Source organism: Pristiophorus japonicus, chromosome 7 (assembly GCF_044704955.1).
Source record: "Pristiophorus japonicus isolate sPriJap1 chromosome 7, sPriJap1.hap1, whole genome shotgun sequence".
NCBI classification, from domain to species: Eukaryota; Metazoa; Chordata; class Chondrichthyes; family Pristiophoridae; genus Pristiophorus; species Pristiophorus japonicus.
The window spans coordinates 193763519-193784600 of NC_091983.1; the positions used below are offsets into that span (position 1 = coordinate 193763519).

Genomic DNA, 21082 nt, shown 5'->3' on the forward strand with positions numbered 1-21082 from the left:
TACATATAGAACCAAAATTTACCAAAACTATTTCAAGATGAAAGATACAAGTACTGTTAATATCGACATTTTTTTTTTACAGCTTAAAGATGTATAAACTACAATCTACTCAATATTTAGTTGCATAATTCAAATTTGCCAGATATAAATGACTGCCCAGTTTAAACTTGGGACTTTTTAAAGTGGTGAGGACTGCATTTCCAAAGACATCGTTCGTGCTGAACATAAGAAATAGGAGCAGGAGTAGGCCATTTGGACCTTCAAGACTGCTCCGCCAATTAATAAGATCATGGCTGATCTGATCATGGACTCAGCTCCACTCCCTCATCTTTCAAAAATCTGTTTATCTCCACCTTAAATATATTCAATGACCCAGCCTCCACAGCTCTGTGAGGCAGAGAATTCCACACATTTACAACCCTCAGAAGAAATTCCTCCTCATCTCAGTTCTAAATGGTGACTCCTTATTCTTCAACTATGCTGCCCCCACTCCCTGCAGCCACTTCTTTTATGACCCTAGGACGAAAGCCATCAGGTCCAGGGGACCTGTCCACCTTTAGTCCCATTATTTTACAGAGTACTTTTTCTTTAAGTGGTGGTGATTGGTTTAAGTTCCTCCCTCCCTATAGCTCCTTGATTATCTATTATTGGGATGTTTAGTGTCTTTTACCATGAAGACCTTTACAAAATATGTGTTCAAAGTCTCTGCCATTTACCTGTTCCCCATTTTTAATTCCCCAGTCTCATCCTCGAAGGGACCAACGTTTACTTTAGCCACTCTTTTCCTCCTTATATATCTGTAGATGCTCTTACTATCTGTTTTTATATTTCTTGCTAGTTTACTTTCATAATCTAGCTTCTCTATTTTTTTTTGTCGTCCTTTGCTGGTTTTTAAAAAATTTCCCAATCCTCTGGTCTTCCACTAATCTTGGCCACTTTGCATGCCATTGTTTTCAATTTGATACCATTCTTTACTTCCTTAGTTAGCCACGGATGGTTCTCCCTTCTCAAACTCTTTCCTTCTCACTGGAATATATTTTTGTTGAGAGTTATGAAATATCTCCTTAAATGTCTGCCACTGCTCATCAACCGTCTTACCCATTAATCTATTTTCCCAGTCCACTTTAGTCAACTCTGCCTTCATACCTTTGTAATGCCTTTAAGATCAGGACACTGGTTTGAGATTCAACTTTCTCACCCTTCAACTGAATTTGAAATTCAACCATACTATGATCACTCTTTCCTAGAGGATCCTATACTATGAGATAATTTATTAATCCTGTCTCATTACACAGTACCATATCCAAGATAGCCTGCTCCCTGGTTGGTTCTGCAACGTATTATGCAAGGAAACCATCCCGGATACACTGAACTCTTCCTCATTTGATTTGTCCAATCAATATGAAGATTAAAATCACCAATGATTATTGCCGTTCCTTTATTACAAGCCTCCATTATTTCTTGATTTATACTTTGTCCAACAGTGTTAGGGGGCCTGTAGATTACGCCCACCAGTGACTTCTTCCCTTTATTATTTCTTATCTCCATCCAACTGATTCTACATCTTGATTTGCAGAGCCAATATCATTTCTCACTACTGCACTGATCTCATCCTTAAGTAACAGGGCTACCCCACCTCCTTTTCCTTTCTTCTCTCCTTCCGAATTGTCAGATACCCCTGAATATTCAGTTCCCAGTCTTGGTCACCTTGCAACCACGTCTCTGTAATGGATATCAGATCATACCCATTTATATCTATTCGCGCCATCAACTCATCTATCTTGTTACGAATGCTGCATGCATTCAGATAAAGAGCTTTTAATTTCGTCTTTTTACCATTTGTCCCTGCTTTGACTCCACTTTCTGATGTACTCTTATTTTTATACATTCCATCCCTTCCTGTTACACTCTGGTTATCATTTCCCACACCGCTACCCTACTCTATTGCCTTCTCCTTGCTCTGACTTTTTAAATTTCTGGCCTGGCCTTTTTTAAAAAAAAATGATGTGCACTCAAGCAGAGTGTTAGCTTTCATCAATGAAATTTGCTCAGGTGGGAAGAAAGCTAAGCAGTGAATTGTCATGATTTGCACCGCTGGTAAATGGCAATTGCAATGTCCTGCTTCTTACCCCAGTGTTTCTATGGTGTTGTTTCTCTGCCTATTAACAGAAAGAATAAGGCCTGGATGACAGGAACTCTTTTTGAGGAGTCACTAAATCACTTTAATCGTAGCATTGCAAGACAGGAAAGACACCTTGGTAGTTGACAAATGTGGAGCTCATGTTAAGTGCTTGTGTCTAGAGCTGAATCTATTACCAACTGCTCTTGGCGCGTTAAATTCATTCCACCAGCAAAGCAAGTAGCTGTATCTGACACAGTTGAACATTCCACAAGGGCATCGATGGCCCACTCTGAGGCAGCCAAACCTGTGCTTGTGTGTAAGTGAGTTCTCTATTACGAATCCAGTGTGTGTGTTGGTAAGGGAGTCCGGATATCTAGATAGTTACCCATAATGTAAATTGTTGATACTGTGCAAGAGGATGCTGCTGCTGGTGGGAGTGACAGCGAAGGAAACGCCAATGCAAGCAGATAGGGGTAAAAGAACCAGCCCCTACCAGGACCATGGCACCCAATTCTGAGAGATTACTGAGAAAGGGGCCGAAAATTAAGCCACATGTCCCAATTAACTTTTTGCTTGGCTAAATACTTTGTGGCTGAATGTGTTGTTAGCAGAAAGTAAAACACAATCAGAGGATTTGGAAAAAAGCTCAACTTTGCAGTGTGCAGATTGTACAGTGTTCAAGTTTTGATCACATGCATGTCAACAGTTCCTTTGATGTTTTACGGTGTTGCTTTAGTATTCCTATTAGTGTTGTGCTGCTCTGTTGAATTGATCACTGAAATATTGGATAATCCCATTCTTTAAGCAAAAAAAAATTTGGAGCCAACAGTAGACTGTACAATGTTACAAAAGGGACTCACCATTATTGCAATGTAGTGTCGATAATGATACGGCAAAGGACCATCCACCTGCATCAGATAGTGTTGGGTTTTGAGAAAACTGTCAAGGTACTGTGGGTGGAAACCCATCAACAAGGTGATGTTGTCCAGGCGACCCAAGGTTGCAAATGCTTCAATGAATAGTACACGTGTGTCTGCATCTTCTCTTCCTAATTGGAGGATCTGTAAAAATATTTAGTTTTCACCTCCTGTAGTAACACTGACCACGGTAACAGTATGGTAGCTGCCTCTATGCACATCTGCAATAGTGCAGGTCAACCAGAGACCAATTTCATTTACATGAGTTTTGACACCTTTGATATTAGTTTGGGAGAGAATTTGGCTGAAATCATTTCCTCTCAACATACAAATATGTTCTTATGTTACACTTTACAAAATATATAAGCGATGCCTCATACAGGAGTGGATGTTTACTTTGAAATGATCACTGTATGTCTACGATTATTCATAAGTAGAGAAACTATAATGGGCTCAATTTTCCCCAGTTATCATGCCATTTTTTGGGCCTAAATTAAAATATCCAAGTTTCCCCAAAGATTGTGCGCTAGCATAACTTAGTTAGTTATGATTTTTTTTAGGTTAGCTTTTTTTTTTGCGTCATTGGGGGCGTAACCTGCCACCGGCGTCAATTCTGGCCATTTAAGCAAGTTTGGCCAGCTCTGATTTTTCTTAGGACGGCGTAAGTAACCGCTCTGGAAAAACCTTCTGGGCAGTTAAGAAAATCGGCGCGGGCAAGAACATCAGCGCAGCAGATGCAGTTCCACGGCCTGGACATCAGCAGTAGCAGAGGGGGAACTGGGAGACGTTTCGGCCAGGGTTAGGAGCGGCAACAACAGGGAGGGAAGCCTTTCGGCCAGAGTTAGGAGTGGCACGAGGAGGGAGGCCCTTTGGCCAGGGCTAGCAGCGGTAACTGGCATCAGGAGGGGGAGGCCCTTCGGTCAGGGCTAGCAGCGGCAACCGGCACCCGGAAGCCTTTCGGCCGGGGTTAAGAGCGGCACCCTGAGGTGGGGGCGCAGGTGGGGATAGACTTTTGGCATAAACACTTAATTTAATGTTGGAATGCTGCTGCAATGTGCAAGTGCAGGTTGCTGTGAGCTGGTCAGAATGTGTTGCATGTTTCACTTTCCAGCCTCAGCTCGCAGTGTGTCCCTCGTTACCTTGGCAACCAATCTTTTTGGTGCAGATTTTAGGCTCCACCCCCAAAGCTAAAGGACAGGGTAGGCGGTGCAAAAATGAACAATTAGAACAGGGAAAGTTGGATGATTTTTTTTTTTGCCGTTGTTGGGCCCAACTCTTCCAAGTATGGCAAAAAACAGCTTTGGGGAAAATTAAGCCCAATAAAACAGCCAAGTCTGTAACCAATTTATTCACCTTTCCAATTGGAGATGAATACTCCAAAATATTGCAAACTGCGTTTTTCAGGCCAAAATGATTACTTCTGGCTGTCTCTTTTAAAGTTACAATGCCTCAATTCTTTTCCTGTTTAGTCTTTTATTAAGACGGATTCTATTTTGCAAAGAGAAATTTCTGCAAATTTCCAGCTCAAATTTAAATTGATAAGTAGTTTGTGCATTTACAAGTTAAATCTGCTCTTTTAAGTTTCTGTGCCAATTCCACACACTGCCACAAATGCTAAAACCACACAAACTCTGCCTGCCCCTTATCCCCACCGAATCATGGAGAAAAATAGATTTTAAATGTACCATATGTGGGACAGTAGGACAGAACATTTTCACAGCCTCCCAGAGGAAGGATAAATAAAAAGACTGTGGGCCCAATTTTGGCCATGAATTGCATCAATTTTTTTTGGAGTAAGTTGTTTTTTCTGGCGTAAGTTAAAAAAATGCCATTTTCCCCAAAAAATTTGCCCCAGAGTAAATCAGTTAGGTACGATTTTTTTTCGTTCAGTTTTTTTTTTAAAAAGGGGGCGTTTCCAGACACTTATGCCAGTTTTGGCCATTAATGCCACTTTGGCAAGCAAAAACTTACTCCAAATCGACTTAGGTCAGGTCAGCGTATGTGGCCAGTTCTGAAAAACACTGCGGGCAGTTAAGAAATCGGCGCAGATCAGTAAGTAAGGACCTGCACCCAAGCACCAAACATTCCAAATCAAAGTTAAAATAACTAAATAAAAATAAAGAACTCAGGTAAACAATTGATTAACAATTAAATATTTGAAGTAAATCCTACCTTGGGCCGGGGAAGGCAGCGGGCCGGCTTGGACGGGAGGCCATTCGGCGTGGGATAGGGGTGGCCAGCAAAAAGGCATTGGGAGGCTGGGGGGGTGGGGGGGGGGGGGGAGGGAGGGAGAGGGAGGGAGAGGAAAGGCAGGGCTCCACGGCATCCGGGGGGGGGGGGTGTGGGGAAAGACAGGAAGAGGAAAGGCTGGCCGACAGCATCGGGAGGGAGAGGAAAGGCAGGGCTCGACGGTATCGGGAGGGAGAGGAAAGGCTGGGCTCGACAACATCTCGGGTAGGGTTCTGGCACCCTGGGCTGTGCACTCAGACGCGGGCGACCATTCGGTCACGACTAGGGGCTGTAAACATCGGGTTCTGCTGACAGCTTGCACGCAGACACTCCACTGCGCATGTGGACAGCTCCAGCAGGGTTTTCAGTGCAGGACTGTAGCTCGGCCCCCCCACCGCCCCACCAGGACATAGAAACATAGAAAATAGGTGCAGGAGTAGGCCTTTCGGCCCTTCTAGCCTGCACCACCATTCAATGAGTTCATGGCTGAACATTCAACTTCAGTACCCCATTCCTGCTTTCTCGCCATACCCCTTGATCCCCCTAGTAGTAAGGACCTCATCTAACTCCTTTTTGAATATATTTAGTGAATTGGCCTCGACAACTTTCTGTGGTAGAGAATTCCACAGGTTCACCACTCTCTGGGTGAAGAAGTTCCTCCGCATCTCGGTCCTAAATGGCTTACCCCTTATCCTTAGACTGTGACCTCTGGTTCTGGACTTCCCCAACATTGGGAACATTCTTCCTGCATCTAACCTGTCTAAACCCATCAGAATTTTAAATGTTTCTATGAGGTCCCCTCTCATTCTTCTGAACTCCAGTGAATACAAGCCCAGTTGATCCAGTCTTTCTTGATAGGTCAGTCCCGCCATCCCGGGAATCAGTCTGGTGAACCTTCGCTACACTCCCTCAATAGCAAGAATGTCCTTCCTCAGGTTAGGAGACCAAAACTGTACACAATACTCCAGGTGTGGCCTCACCAATGCCCTGTACAACTGTAGCAACACCTCCCTGCCCCGGTACTCAAATCCCCTTGCTATGAAGGCCAACATGCCATTTGCTTTCTTAACCGCCTGCTGCACCTGCATGCCAACCTTCAATGACTGATGTACCATGACACCCAGGTCTCTTTGCACCTCCCCTTTTCCTAATCTGTCACCATTCAGATAATAGTCTGTCTCTCTGTTTTTACCACCAAAGTGGATAACCTCACATTTATCCACATTATACTTCATCTGCCATGCATTTGCCCACTCACCTAACCTATCCAAGTCGCTCTGCAGCCTCACAGCATCCTCCTCGCAGCTCACACTGCCACCCAACTTAGTGTCATCCGCAAATTTGGAGATACTACATTTAATCCCCTCATCTAAATCATTAATGTACAGTGTAAACAGCTGGGGCACCAGCACAGAACCTTGCGGTACCCCACTAGTCACTGCCTGCCATTCTGAAAAGTACCCATTTACTCCTACTCTTTGCTTCCTGTCTGACAACCAGTTCTCAATCCATGTCAGTACACTACCCCCAATCCCATGTGCTCTAACTTTGCACATCAATCTCTTGTGTGGGACCTTGTCGAACGCCTTCTGAAAGTCCAAATATACCACATCAACTGGTTCTCCCTTATCCACTCTACTGGAAACATCCTCAAAAAATTCCAGAAGATTTGTCAAGCATGATTTCCCTTTCACAAATCCATGCTGACTTGGACCTATCATGTCACCTCTTTCCAAATGCACTGCTATGACATCCTTAATAATTGATTCCATCATTTTACCCACTACCGATGTCAGGCTGACCGGTCTATAATTCCCTGTTTTCTCTCTCCCTCCTTTTTTAAAAGGTGGGGTTACATTGGCTACCCTCCACTCCATAGGAACTGATCCAGAGTCAATGGAATGTTGGAAAATGACTGTCAACGCATCCACTATTTCCAAGGCCACCTCCTTAAGTACTCTGGGATGCAGTCCATCAGGCCCTGGGGATTTATCGGCCTTCAATCCCATCAATTTCCCCAACACAATTTCCCGGCTAATAAGGATTTCCCTCAGTTCCTCCTCCTTACTAGACCCCCCGACCCCTTTTATAACCGGAAGGTTGTTTGTGTCCTCCTTCGTGAATACCGAACCAAAGTACTTGTTCAATTGGTCCGCCATTTCTTTGTTCCCCGTTATGACTTCCCCTGATTCTGATTGCAGGGGACCTACGTTTGTCTTTACTAACCTTTTTCTCTTTACATATCTATAGAAACTTTTGCAATCCGTCTTAATGTTCCCTGCAAGCTTCTTCTCATACTCCATTTTCCCTGCCCTAATCAAACCCTTTGTCCTCCTCTGTTGACTTCTAAATTTCTCCCAGTCCCCAGGTTCGCTGCTATTTCTGGCCAATTTGTATGCCACTTCCTTGGCTTTAATACTATCCCTGATTTCCCTTGATAGCCACAGTTGAGCCACCTTCCCTTTTTTATTTTTATGCCAGACAGGAATGTACAATTGTTGTAGTTCATCCATGCGGTCTCTAAATGTCTGCCATTGCCCATCCACAGTCAACCCCTTAAGTATAATTCGCCAATCCATCCCAGCCAATTCACGCCTCATACCTTCAAAGTTAGCCTTCTTTAAGTTCTGGACCATGGTCTCTGAATTAACTGTTTCATTCTCCATCCCAATGCAGAATTCCACCATATTATGGTCACTCTTCCCCAAGGGGCCTCGCACAACGAGATTGCTAATTAATCCTCTCTCATTACATAACACCCAGTCTAAGATGGCCTCCCCCCGAGTTGGTTCCTCGACATATTGGTCTAAAAAACCATCCCTTATGCACTCCAGAAAATCCTCCTCCACCGTATTGCTTCCAGTTTGGTTAGCCCAATCTATGTGCATATTAAAGTCACCCATTATAACTGCTGCACCTTTATTGCACGCACCCCTAATTTCCTGTTTGATGCCCTCCCCAACATCACTACTACTGTTTGGAGGTCTGTACACAACTCCCACTAATGTTTTTTGCCCTTTGGTGTTCTGCAGCTCTACCCATATAGATTCCACATCATCCAAGCTAATGTCCTTCCTAACTATTGCCTTAATCTCCTCCTTAACCAGCAATGCTACCCCACCTCCTTTTCCTTTTATTCTATCCTTCCTGAATGTTGAATACCCCTGGATGTTAAGTTCCCAGCCCTGATCATCCTGGAGCCACGTCTCCGTAATCCCAATCACATCATATTTGTTAACATCTATGTGCACAGTTAATTCATCCACCTTATTGCGGATACTCCTTGCATTAAGACACAAAGCCTTTAGGCTTGTTTTTTTAACACCCTCTGTCCTTTTAGAATTTTGCTGTACAATGGCCCTTTTTGTTCTTTGCCTTGGGTTTCTCTGCCCTCCACTTTTACTCATCTCCTTTCTGTCTTTTGTTTTTGCCTCCTTTTTGTCTCCCTCTGTCTCCCTGCATTGGTTCCCATCCCCCTGCCATATTAGTTTAACTCCTCCCCAACAGCACTAGCAAACACTCCCCCGAGGACATTGGTTCCGATTCTGCCCAGGTGCAGACCGTCCGGATTGTACTGGTCCCACCTCCCCCAGAACCGGTTCCAATGCCCCAGGAATTTGAATCCCTCCCTGCTGCACCATTGCTCAAGCCACGTATTCATCTGAGCTATCCTGCGATTCCTACTCTGACTAGCACGTGGCACTGGTAGCAATCCCGAGATTACTACTTTTGAGGTCCTTTTTAATTTAGCTCCTAGCTCCTTAAATTCATTTCGTAGGAACTCATCCCTTTTTTTACCTATGTCATTGGTACCAACGTGCACCACGACAACTGGCTGTTCTCCCTCCCTTTTTAGAATGTCCTGCAGCCGCTCCGAGACATCCTTGACCCTTGCACCAGGGAGGCAACATACCATCCTGGAGTCTCGGTTGCGGCCGCAGAAACGCCTATCTATTCCCCTTACAATTGAATCCCCTATCACTATCGCTCGCCCACTCTTTTTCCTGCCCTCCTGTGCAACAGAGCCAGCCACGGTGCCATGAACTTGGCTGCTGCTGCCCGCTCCTGATGAGTCATCCCCCTCAACAGCACTCAAAGCAGTGTATCTGTTTTGCAGTGGGATGACCACAGGGGACCCCTGCACTACCTTCCTTGCACTACTCTTCCTGCTGGTCTTCCATTCCCTCGCTGGCTGTGGACCCGGGACACTCGGCAGAGGGGCCAGGATACTAAAAGTTTTTTGGAGCCCTTTCCAGCGCACAAAGTCGGCGCATAAAGGGTCAGTGCGCCAAAAAAAAACGGGTTGGCCAAAATTGGACCCCGTAGATTTAAATAGTCAAGACGTTCAAGTAATTAACTATAGGGCTATTACAGTTCATTCTGTAAAGACGTCTTGCCAAGATTAAGCATTACTGCAGTGCATACTTTCAAACCTCCCATGCATTTAACACCACTGGGAATACCAGACTGAGTGCATTGAGGGAATTTTAAGTTAAAAGCATTTGAGTTGAATAAGTGGAGACTCATATGCCAGATAGAAACATACATACTTCTTTTTCAGAGATGAATTCACTTGGTCCTTGCCCCAAAGGCCTGGGGATTCTCACTCCCATTTCCTGTAAAGAAAGATTACAGTATTTATATCTAACTCGGCAAAAAACTGTACAATGCAATTTACAGTTGCTAATTCTAGTAAAGGTTAGTTAATGATAGAGCAACAATAATTTGTCCTAAATTTATCCATTTACCGAGGCCACCAGAAAACAGGTTAGTACAAACAATGGGCCTGAAATTCCGATTGAGGTCTTCCCACGGGCAAACGAGTGAAAAAGGGAAAAAAGATGCGCACTTACCTGTTGCTGCTACGCCCGCTCAAGCTTCCGAGCCGGAGGCCTTTACTCCTATGCATCGGAGCGCATGCACGTCAGAACATGCGTAGGGCTGGAGCTGTAGTCACATGGCTCTGGGCAGCCAATCAGATATAGTGCGTTCTCATTCATAATAATGGGAACTCCGTAAGTTGGAGTTCCCATTATTATGAATGGGAAACAACCCCCAAACACACAAAGAACTAATAAAAAATAGAAAAATACACTACATATTTAAGAATCATTTAAATTAAAGATCTTATAAAAAAATATATTTTCACGACTTTTTTTTTAAAAAGATGCCTTAAAATAAACTTACTGTAGTGGGGAGGGTTTTTAAACAATAAAATATGTTTTCATGTGTTAATTTAATTCAATTTTAATGTAGATGTATGTTTTTAAACACTTGCGCCTGTAAAAGGCTATACGCCTGCTTTTTCAGGCGCAAGATTTTTGAGGACATTGCTGGGCAAGATATTCGTAAATATCGGAAATCTTGCTCTGCAAGTGTCCTCGCTCCTGATATGCGCGGGATCTGTCAAGCCAGAAACTTGACAGATCGGAAGCGCCGGTTTTCAGTGCAAACGCATTGCGCGCTGAAAACCGGCTTTTCCGATGCCATCCCGGGTCTGTAGAAACTTTGCACGGACCCGGGACATCGGAATTTCAGGGCTATTATCAAAAATACAGATTAGTGACATCAGTTTGTTTTTGATAAATCCACAATCTAACTGAAAAGAACATTGGACAAGCTGCAGGCTGATCGGTCTTTAAAACCACTTGGCCCACTGCCTAGAACACATTGTTCAAGCAGTTTCCAAGCACGAGATTAAAACCCACTCAAGCAAGGCAATTTCACAGTAGCTTTTCTACAATTCACCACAAAAAAGAGGACATAAACAAATCTCTATAAATACAAAGCTATACTGAAGTTTATTTAAATGAGATTGCACATTTTTTTTTTAAACTTGCTATTCTCCACTGTGGCACTGCTCCAATATATTAGTTGGCCTGGTGCCGAGAACATACAGTTCTGCAACTTCAGCATCAACAACCCAAGCTAGTTTGAGACAGCCTTGTTTTGTTTCTCCTTCTCGATATTTAAGATGATCGGTTGAGATACTGTACATCCGTTAAGAAATTATAATTACTCAAAAATATGCCAAGTAGTTCAACATCTGTCAACTGTAACAAGTTACTTCAGCACAAGATTTGAGCAAAACCTTGATGCACCTGTAACCACTACACAATAGCGAAGTGCTGGAAAACGGAGGCAATACTTTGTTTCAACTGCAGAGTAACAATTTGTATCATTTACAAAGTAGAACTTTGCATGCCCTGCAACACACAAAGGTTTACATATTTGTTAGCGCAAAAGCCTAACAACTTGGTATGCAGAAAATATTAAGTCACTTCATGGTTTAAGTTCACCTGTTTTAAATAGTGTGAATTTGTGAAGGTTAGTTGGTACCAGTGATAGATAAACGGCAGGGATTTGGGATTAAAAAGATAACAGCTGCCATGATGACCAGAAATGACAAAACAGGCTAGATGAGCTGAGCGGTCCACTTGTTTCTATAAATACAATCTTTTACAAAGAAATATAAAGAATAGTCTTGCGTTTAATCCCATCTTCCCAGAAAGGTGGACAGCTACAATAGTAACTTTCTGGCTAGATAGAATACACACACACACACACACACTTGAAAAGGAAAAATTTGCTGAGCTATAGGGAACGAACAGGGGAGTGGGACTAATTGGACAGCTCTTTCGAAGAGCTGGCACATGCACAATGGGCCGTATGGCCTCTTTCTATGCTGTACGATTCTATGATAGCTCCTTCCTTGTCTCGGCATCTATTTTTGTCTGATTATGCCTCTGATGAAGTGCCTGGAGACATTTTGCTTTGTTAAAGATGGTTTATAAAATCAACATCAACTTAAATTTGTAGACACACTCCACCTCCATTGTCTCTTTGGGGTGCGTGCTCTGCATTCACCATCCCTTTTGTGAAATAGTTACAATTAAAGCATTTCCTTCATCTCTCCCGAGCTTCAATCTAGTCTCCTTGGTTATGGAAATTGTGGTTATGTTGAACAATTTGGTGTGTATTTATTCTGTAATGGCGTGTAGTTTAGGGAAAAGGTGCGTTGATACATTGCCATACTAATTCATCCTTTTAACTGAAGGGTTGCTAATTTTTAGATCCTGTGTTGTGAAATTTTCAAAACTAAGAGTGACAGATTTTTATTATTAGGTAAGTGTATCAACAGATATGGATTAAAGGCGAGTAAATGGAGTTAAGATACAGATCAACCATGATCTAACTGAATGGCAGAACAGGCTAGAGAGGCTGAATGGCCTACTCTTTCTATATGCTGCAAGGCTATTTGTGTGTGAATGACTGCAAGATCTCAATTACCTTTACTATATCCTGTTTCTGTTATTTATGAACAAACTGATGTTACCCTCAGCCTATCTACATATTAATTTAATAACATTTGTTTCATAACTGCACTTGTAAGGAAATCCCAACTTCTGCCCAGCGTAAGGCCTGCTTTTACCAGCATAAGCGTTTAAAATAAATAAATAAAATAAAATTGATCATGTTTATACATTAAAAACCCTGTCCATTAAGGTAAGTTTCTTTAGTCCCATTAAAACAATTTTTCCCCCCCCAAAATTAATTTGTTTAAAATATTTAATTAAATTACATTTTAATTAATTTTAAATATGTAATGTTTTGTTTAAAAAAAAAATACATGAAATAAATTTTAAGTGATCTCCATTTATACTTTTGGGAGTTCTGTACAAATGGAGTCCACAAAGCTATCAATGGAGATTCCATTATTTTATTGGTTGGGCAAGCTCAAGTGATCCAAGGGGCACTCACATGCACCCTGGGATACATGGGCCTCTACGCAGGCCTACGTATAGAGGCCCAGGAGCGCAAGTTGCTGAACCTCCCGGACCACCTGGTAAATTCATGGTTTTTTTTGCAGATTGGAGGCCTCCGACCACAAATTTTGGCCCATTATGGTTATTTCAAAAGGTCATGTATAATTTCCCCAAGACCACTGAATACTTGAGGGGGGTGGGGGAGGCAGGGAAAGAGAAGGGAGTGGAAAGAAGGATTAAATGTTCAGTGCATATCCTCAGAATTATATAGTCCCATTCCTCATTTTTTGACAATGCATTAGTCAGAATCGCTCTCCTGCTCTGGGTTAGCCAAAACAGTGTTCAAATTGGTAGCAGAGAAAGACCAGCATGTGTGTTTGTAAAATTGTCAGGTATATAAAACCAAATCAACATTCAGTTTTAACCTTTGAATATTCTCAAAACCTTTTAATGGTAAACTAGTCAGACATGTCTACAAAGCTCAATTTATAAATTGATTCCACTGTCTATGGTCTCAAACTTTACAAGATCATAGAATCATAGAATGGTTACAGGACGGAAGGCGGCCATTCGGCCCGTCGAGCCTGCGCCGATTTTCAGCTGGTCCCACTCCTTCGCCCTTTCCTTGTAGCCCTGCAATTTATTTTCCTTCAGATACTTATTCAACACCCTTTTGAAAGATAAAATGGAGTCTGCCTCCACCACCCTTTCAGGCAGTGCATTCCAGATCTTATCCACTCGCTGCATAGAAAGGTTTTTTCTTACGTCGCCTTTGGTTCTTTTGCCAATTACCTTAAATCTGTGCCCTCTGGTTCTCGACCCTTCTGCCAATAGGAACAGTTTCTATCTACTCTGTCCAGATCCCTCATGATTTTGAACACCTCTATCAAATCTCCTCTGCTGCAAGGAGAACAACCCCAGCTTGTCCAGTCCATCAACGTAACTGAAATCCCTCATTTCTGGAATCTTTCTCGCAAATCTTTTCTGCACCCTCTCCAAGGTTTTCACATCCTTCCTAAAGTGTGGTGCTCAGAATTGAACACAGTACTCCAGTTGGGACCGAACCAGTATTTTATACAGGTTCATCATAATTTCCAAACTTTTGTACTTTTATACCTCTATTTATCCAGGATCCTGTAAGCCTTTTTAATTTCTTTCTCGCCCTGCCACCTTCAACAATTTATGCACACATACCCCCAGGTCTCTCAGTTTGTGCATCATCATCATCATCATCATCATAGGCAGTCCCTCGGAATCTTGCTTCTACTCCTGAAGTGAGTTCTTAGGTGGCTGAACAGTCCAATACGAGAACCACAGTCTCTGATCACAGGTGGGACAGATAGTCGTTGAGGGAAGGGGTGGGTGGGACTGGTTTGCCGCACACTCTTTCCGCTGCCTGCGCTTGATTTCTGCATGGTCTCGGCGATGAGACTCTAGGTGCTCAGCGCCCTCTCGGATGCACTTCCTCCACTTAGGGCGGTCTTGGGCCAGGGACTCCCAGGTGTCAGTGGGGATGTCGCACTTTATCAGGGAAGCTTTGATGGTGTCCTTGTAACGAATCCGCTGCCCACCTTTGGCTTGTTTGCCATGAAGGAGCTCCGAGTAGAGCACTTGATTTGGGAGACTCGTGACTGGCATGCGGACTATGTGGCCTGCCCAGTGGAGCTGATCGAGTGTGGTCAGTGCTTCAATGCTGGGGATGTTAGCCTGAATGAGGACGCTGATGTTGGTGCGCCTGTCCTCCCAGGGGATTTGTAGGCTCTTGCGGAGACATCGTTGGTGATATTTCTCCAGCGACTTGAGGTGTCTGCTGTACATGGTCCATGTCTCTGAGCCATACAGGAGGGCGGGTATTACTACAGCCCTGTAGACCATGAGCTTGGTGGCAGTTTTGAGGGCCTGGTCTTCAAACACTCTTTTCTTCAGGCGGCCGAAGGCTGCACTGGAGGCGGTGTTTGATCGCGTCGTCGATGCCTGCTCTTGTTGATAGGAGGGTTTATGCACCCCCTTTAGGATTGTACCATTTAGTTTATATGTCCTCTCATCATTCTTTCTACCAAAATGCATCACTCCACACTTTCCCGTGTTAAATTTCATCTGCCACATGTCCGCCCATTTCATAAGCCTGTCTATTTCTTCCTGAAGACTATCACACTCCTCTTCACTGTTCACTATTCTTCCAACTTTTGTTTCATCTACAAATTTTGAAATAGCGACCTGTACACCCACGTCATCAAGAAAAGCAGTGGTCCTAGAACCGACCTCTGGGGAACACTACTGTATACCTTCCTCCAGTCCAAAAAACTATTCACCACTACGCTCCGTTTCCTGTCACTGAGCCAATTTTGTATCCATGCCGCCAATGTCCCTTTTAATCCATGGGCTTTCAATTTTCTGGCAAGTGCATTACCCTCATCAATCCTCTGTTACCTCATCAAAAAACACAATCAAATTGGTGAAACACGATCTGCCTTTAACAAATCCGTGCTGGCTTTCCTTAATTAATCCATCCCTATCCAAGTGACTGTTAATTTTATCCCCGATTACAGTTTCTAAAAGCTTCCCCACTACCAAGGTTAAACACTGCAGCAACTCGCCAGTGACAGCACCTCACAAACCTGCGACCTACCTTGAAAGACAAGGGCAACAGGCACATGGGAACACCATCACCTCCAACTTAAATATTATCTTGACTTGGAAATATATTACCATTCCTCATGGTCGCTGGGTCAAAATCCTGGAACGCCCTCCCTAACACTGTGGGAGCACCTTCACCAGACTGTAGCGGGTTAAAGCGGCTCACCACTACCTCCGAGAGCAACTAGGGATGGGCAGTAAATGCTTGCCTTTACCGGTGAAAGATCTTATGAGCCTTGAAGGGTCAGGCCAGTTGACACACAATTCCCTTTCATCAACAGAAATATATAGTGTATTAAATGGTACAACACTTTCATACTATAAAATAGTGTATCCTCCGACAACACAGTGTTATTAGAGATCCACTTATTCTAAGCAAAAAGCAAACTTTTCCTGGTTAGGAAAGACTTTGAGGAGAACCTTTATTATAGATTATATAAAGTTGGGGTAATGGGCCAGAATCTGAACTGGCAATATCAAAACTATAGCTATAAGAGCATGGCAATTGCTAGGCACTCAGACTGGTAGCTCACTTCCTGAACCCTCAAGCCTCCACCATCTACAAGGCTCAAGTCAGTAATGTAATAGAATATTCGGTACTTACCTGGATGGGTGCAACCACAACAACACTCAAGATGCTCAATACCATCCAGGCCAGTGCGGTTTGCTTGGTTTGAAACACTATCACTGGACTCAATATTCACTTCCTTCATCACTGAGGCACTGCTCCTGCAGTATGAATAAACAACAGGATGCACTGCAGCAACTCAGTCAGCTTGCTTTGACAGCACTTCTGTACTGTGTAACCTCTGTCACCAAGGACAGAGCAGCCATTTCATGGGAAAATCACCCGAGTCATACACCGCCCATTCCTTCATCCATGGGCTGGGTTCTGAAATGTGTTACCCACCATCATTGTGGGAACACCATCACAAGGACTACAGCATTTCAAGGAGACCCACCATCGCCTTCTCAGGAGAACTAGAAAAGGATAAATATATACAAGGATTGTCCACATACAGAGAACAAAATTGTTTTCTAGGTGATTCAGACCTGTGAATCCATTCTACCTGGACTTTCTCCAGCCTATCTTCTATACCAACCGTACATATTTACATGAATTTGCTAAGCCAACAGGGAATTGAAAGGCACTTTGATATTGGTGCCTGGATGACACTCAAATGTAGTGACAAACCTGAGCACTCTCCCCTTTCTACTATATCCACGTATTGCTGATTTTGGTTGGACATCCAATTGAAATTGGCCCACATTTATTGTGCCTCCACTCAGGGCTCACAACATCAGGTCTCAGGGACGCAAAGTTTGTCTGCTGCAAACTGTGTGTCAAAGATAACTAGCATTCCTGTCAACTGCACAATATCAGTGTAAAAGTGTTTAGAATTTCTATTTAACATTCACAACTGCATTTCAACAATGTAGTGCTGACATAGTAACAAACTAAGAACAATTCATGCTTCCTAGTGCCTAAGGTAAATAGCATGCAACTCATGGCAGTATGCCACAGTTCTGCACTTCCCGACAGCCTGAGATGACAACCGGAAAAGTTGACAGAATCCAGGCTAGAGGCACACAGCAACTAGAGGATGGTTTTGGTTTTTCCATTACACTGGAGAAATCTTTTTGGCTCACCTGTCTTGATATTAAGCAGGCAGTTGGTGAGTGAAGTAACAATAGTTGCATTGACAAGGGCAGCAAACAAAAGTCATTGGCACAGCTATGGAAACTTACCTTGTAAGAAGAGTGACCAAAAAAAAAAAAATCGCCCCCGGGACACACTAGAGGCGACTGTGAAGGCAGAGAAGCCATTGGTGGCACTGTAATTTTTTTTAATTTTCTTTAATTCATTCACAGAATGTGGGCGTCACTGGCAAGGCTGGCATTTATTGCTTATCCTCAATTACCCTGGAGAAGATGCTGGTGAGCAGCCATCTTTAACGTGGTGAAGGTACTCCGAGTGCTGACTTTGTTACAGCGGTTTGTTACAACTGAGTGGCTTGCTAGGCCATTTCAGAGGGAAGTTAAGAGTCAACCACATTGCTGAGGGTCTGGAGTCACATATAGGCCAGACTGGGCAAGGACAGCAGATTTGCTTCCCTAAAAAGGACATTAGTGAACCAGATGGGTTTTTCGAAAATACGAGTTTCATGGTCACCATTACTGATACTGTTTTTTTTAAATTCCAGATTTTTAAAAAATTAACTGAATTCAAATTCCCCAGCTGCCATGGTGGGATTTGAACTCACCTCTGGATTATTAGTCCAGTAACATAACCACTATGCTACCATACCAATTCACAATGACTGTGTTGCAACAAGTATGAGCAGAACCAAGAGACAAAATTGCCATGAAGGTAGAATTCAGACACTGGAAGAATGGTAAACTGTGCTGAAAGTGATGAAGAAGTCTAAGAGGAGGAGGAGAAAGTAACTCATTAACAGTAGCACAGGATGTAATTTCTGACTTTAGCCAGTATGGTCCAAGTGCTGTGGATGGGGCAGAGACTACATAGGGAAAACAAAGTCTCAAACAAGATGGGAAATAGCATACACTGGGATAAAGATTTTGAACCGCATTAAAGCACAATGTAAATGTTACTTGATGCAACAAATATCACATGAATAGACTTGAAAAGAAAAATATATACACACATTTGTATTGCAGGTGACTTGGTCAATAACTAAAAGCAGACAAACGCCTCCAGAGCATGCTGAAATTTGAAGCCATCCCCATAAGGATTTGAGGAGTTATCATTGCTGTTCATAGCCAACTTGCATGTTAAATGTCAAAAATATGAAATAAAACAAGAGTTGATCCAAAGCCACTTCTCCAAATAAAGACCACTTACTTAACATTGCCGGCCTCCAAATCTTTACCTCAGCCCATCTGCTAATCCATGCCTGTCACCTCCAGACTCAACTTTTCCAATGCTCTCCTGACTAACCTTCCATCCTCCGTAAACTTCAGCTCACCCAAAACTCTGCTACCCGTATTCAATGCCACACTAAGTCCCAACTATCCATCACCACTGTGCTCGCTAACTGACACTAGCTGCCACCCCCCCCCCCACCCCAGTGCTTCAAATTTAAAATTCTCATCCTCATGTTTAAATCCCTTCATAACCTCGCTGCTTCCCATCGCCAACATCCTCCTCCTCTCTCCATTCCTCCGACTCCTGTTTCCCCTCCTCCCCTCACTCCACCACTGGCAACCAAGCCGTCAGCTGCCAAAGCTGTGCACTCTGGATTTCCCTGCATAATCACCTCTATCTCCACTTCACTCTCCAATCAAGCTTTTGGTCACTACTCCCAATATCACCTTCTTTGGCTCAGCATTGATTTTTTAAATTTTGTTTCTTTTCCACAAGAGCTACTGATCTACAAACCCAAGGAGCAGCAGCAAGGACCCTCGACATTTCCATGACCACTACAAATACAGGAGACGTGTAAACTTGGAACACTCATGGTACTCCTTCCATGAAGAGACAGTGACTTATACAGTACAGCTACTCACTAACCTGAGGCAGCATGCCCCCCCCCCCCAAAAAAAGCACTCAAATAATGGATCTACAATTCTAGCCAAGAACAATCCGCTTTTTAGGAACTGGTCCTCATGGATGAGTCAAGGGTCCCTCGTCAGCTTCTTCACGGCGAGCTCTGTGAAGGTCAGACACCAGGGACGTCCCCGCAAGCGCTACAAAGATTGCAGGCTAACCTCCAGTACTGTGGCATCCGACCAAAGGACCTCGAGAATACAGCAGCTAATAAAATCCAGTGGCGAACCCTCACGAGGACTGCCTGCCAGACCTTCGAAGAAAGCCGATGTCAACGCCTGCGGGACACTAGAGATAGACGACATCAGGTGGCAGCACTGTCAGCATCAGGCTCATCGAACTTCCCTTGTCCGACGTGCAAGAGACTAAATGCATCCAGAATTGGCCTATACAGCCACTTGAAGACACATGCTATTGATGATTAGCACATCAACGTCTTTGTTGGATACGACAGACTACCAAGATCCTCACTTCAATCCTACCCAATATTATACAAAAGCAAAATACTGCAGATGCTGGAATCTGGAATAAAAACAGAAAATGCTGGAAATCTCAGCAGGTTAGGCAGCATCTGTGGAGAGAAAGCAGAGTTAACGTTTCGGGTTGATGACCTTTTGTTTTATTGGAGTTACTTTGATCTTGAAGGGGTTTTTTTTTGCACTCATTAGCATATTTTATCAGCTACCTACATCAGATGTTCTCCACTCACTGTTGTTACTCCAGCTATGGCAAAATGGTGCTATATAGACCTCACAGTACCACAGCTTTTAGTTTTCCACCCGAGGTTGCATGTCGGCCAGAAGCAGAACTAGCAAATCCTTACCCCGCCCTGAAATGCCCTGGGGATTTTTCCCTCCTATGTGAAAGGCGCTATATACACATGGTGTGGTATCTGTAGTAGAACAGCACGTTTTCTTTAATACAGTTCTAAACCCAATGTGTTAAACGCATACTTTCTTAAGGGAGAACTTTACAAATTCTAGCTGTCCCCTTTTACTAAATCATATAGACTCACGGCTACATACTGTACCTGTTCACAATTACTGCAGAGTAGATATTCCCTCACCGACCTTCCTCTGGCTTTCGTTCTTGCGTTTGCTACGGTTGCGAGTCTCATTTTGACGTTATTCAAGTATCTCTAAACAAAGCCAAAATATAACCTTATTTTCCGCTTGTCTTCTCAGCAGCTGCAGAACTGCGATTGCACTGCAGCGCGCACGATTAAATATTGCAATGGAACAACCTCTTGAGGGATAACCAAGTCAATCACAAGGCGCGGTCGTCGATTGGCGACTCTCTGCCAGTGACAAACAGGCTCTGCGATTCCTGCCCACTCAGCAGCCGAATTATGTATGGCGAACGGGAGTCGCTGAAATTTATGATCGGCATTGCATGTGGTCAATCAGAACACAATCTATCCATAGCAGCAACACGCCCAGCTCAGGGGGAGGCTGGCAAGTCACTGCAACTCATTGGATGAAAACAAAACTGACCTTTGACAAAACTTTAAGAAAAACAAAGAACGCGAGCGGCTCCTCCCCCGCCCCCGATAGCGGCTACCATCCCTCACCAACCCCCCTCCCCCCCAACTCCGGCCACGACTACCTCCCCTCAAAGGACAAGGAAAAACCTAATTTATAAAATACAACTGTATGGCAAAAGTCCGTTCAGCCTATCTAAATAACTTCATAGTCAGCATCCGTCTTTTTAATGGCTTCAGGTTTTTACTTGTATTACTGTCCCTGGAAGTCTATTCCAAGTGTTAATCACTCGGTGGAAGAATATGAACTTCTGGACAATTATCCTAATTTGCCTTTTACAAGTTTGATGGCATGGAGCA

The 21082-nt window shown here is 43.5% G+C and overlaps 1 protein-coding gene across 4 annotated transcripts in view; it reads right to left on the minus strand.

Moving 5' to 3' along the window:
• Positions 1-21082, minus strand: part of sesn1 (sestrin 1) — a 188335-nt gene that overhangs the window by 14996 nt on the left and 152257 nt on the right. For 3 of the 4 annotated variants that reach the window (XM_070885660.1, XM_070885658.1, XM_070885662.1), the window contains exons 2-3: positions 9819-9884; positions 2983-3183 (exon numbers count right to left, since the gene is read on the minus strand). In XM_070885660.1, coding sequence (XP_070741761.1) covers positions 2983-3183; positions 9819-9884 — 267 coding nt within the window. Of the gene's footprint in view, positions 1-2982; positions 3184-9818; positions 9885-20272; positions 20458-21082 lie in introns of those variants that run through there. The other variant, XM_070885661.1, reaches the window with a different exon arrangement.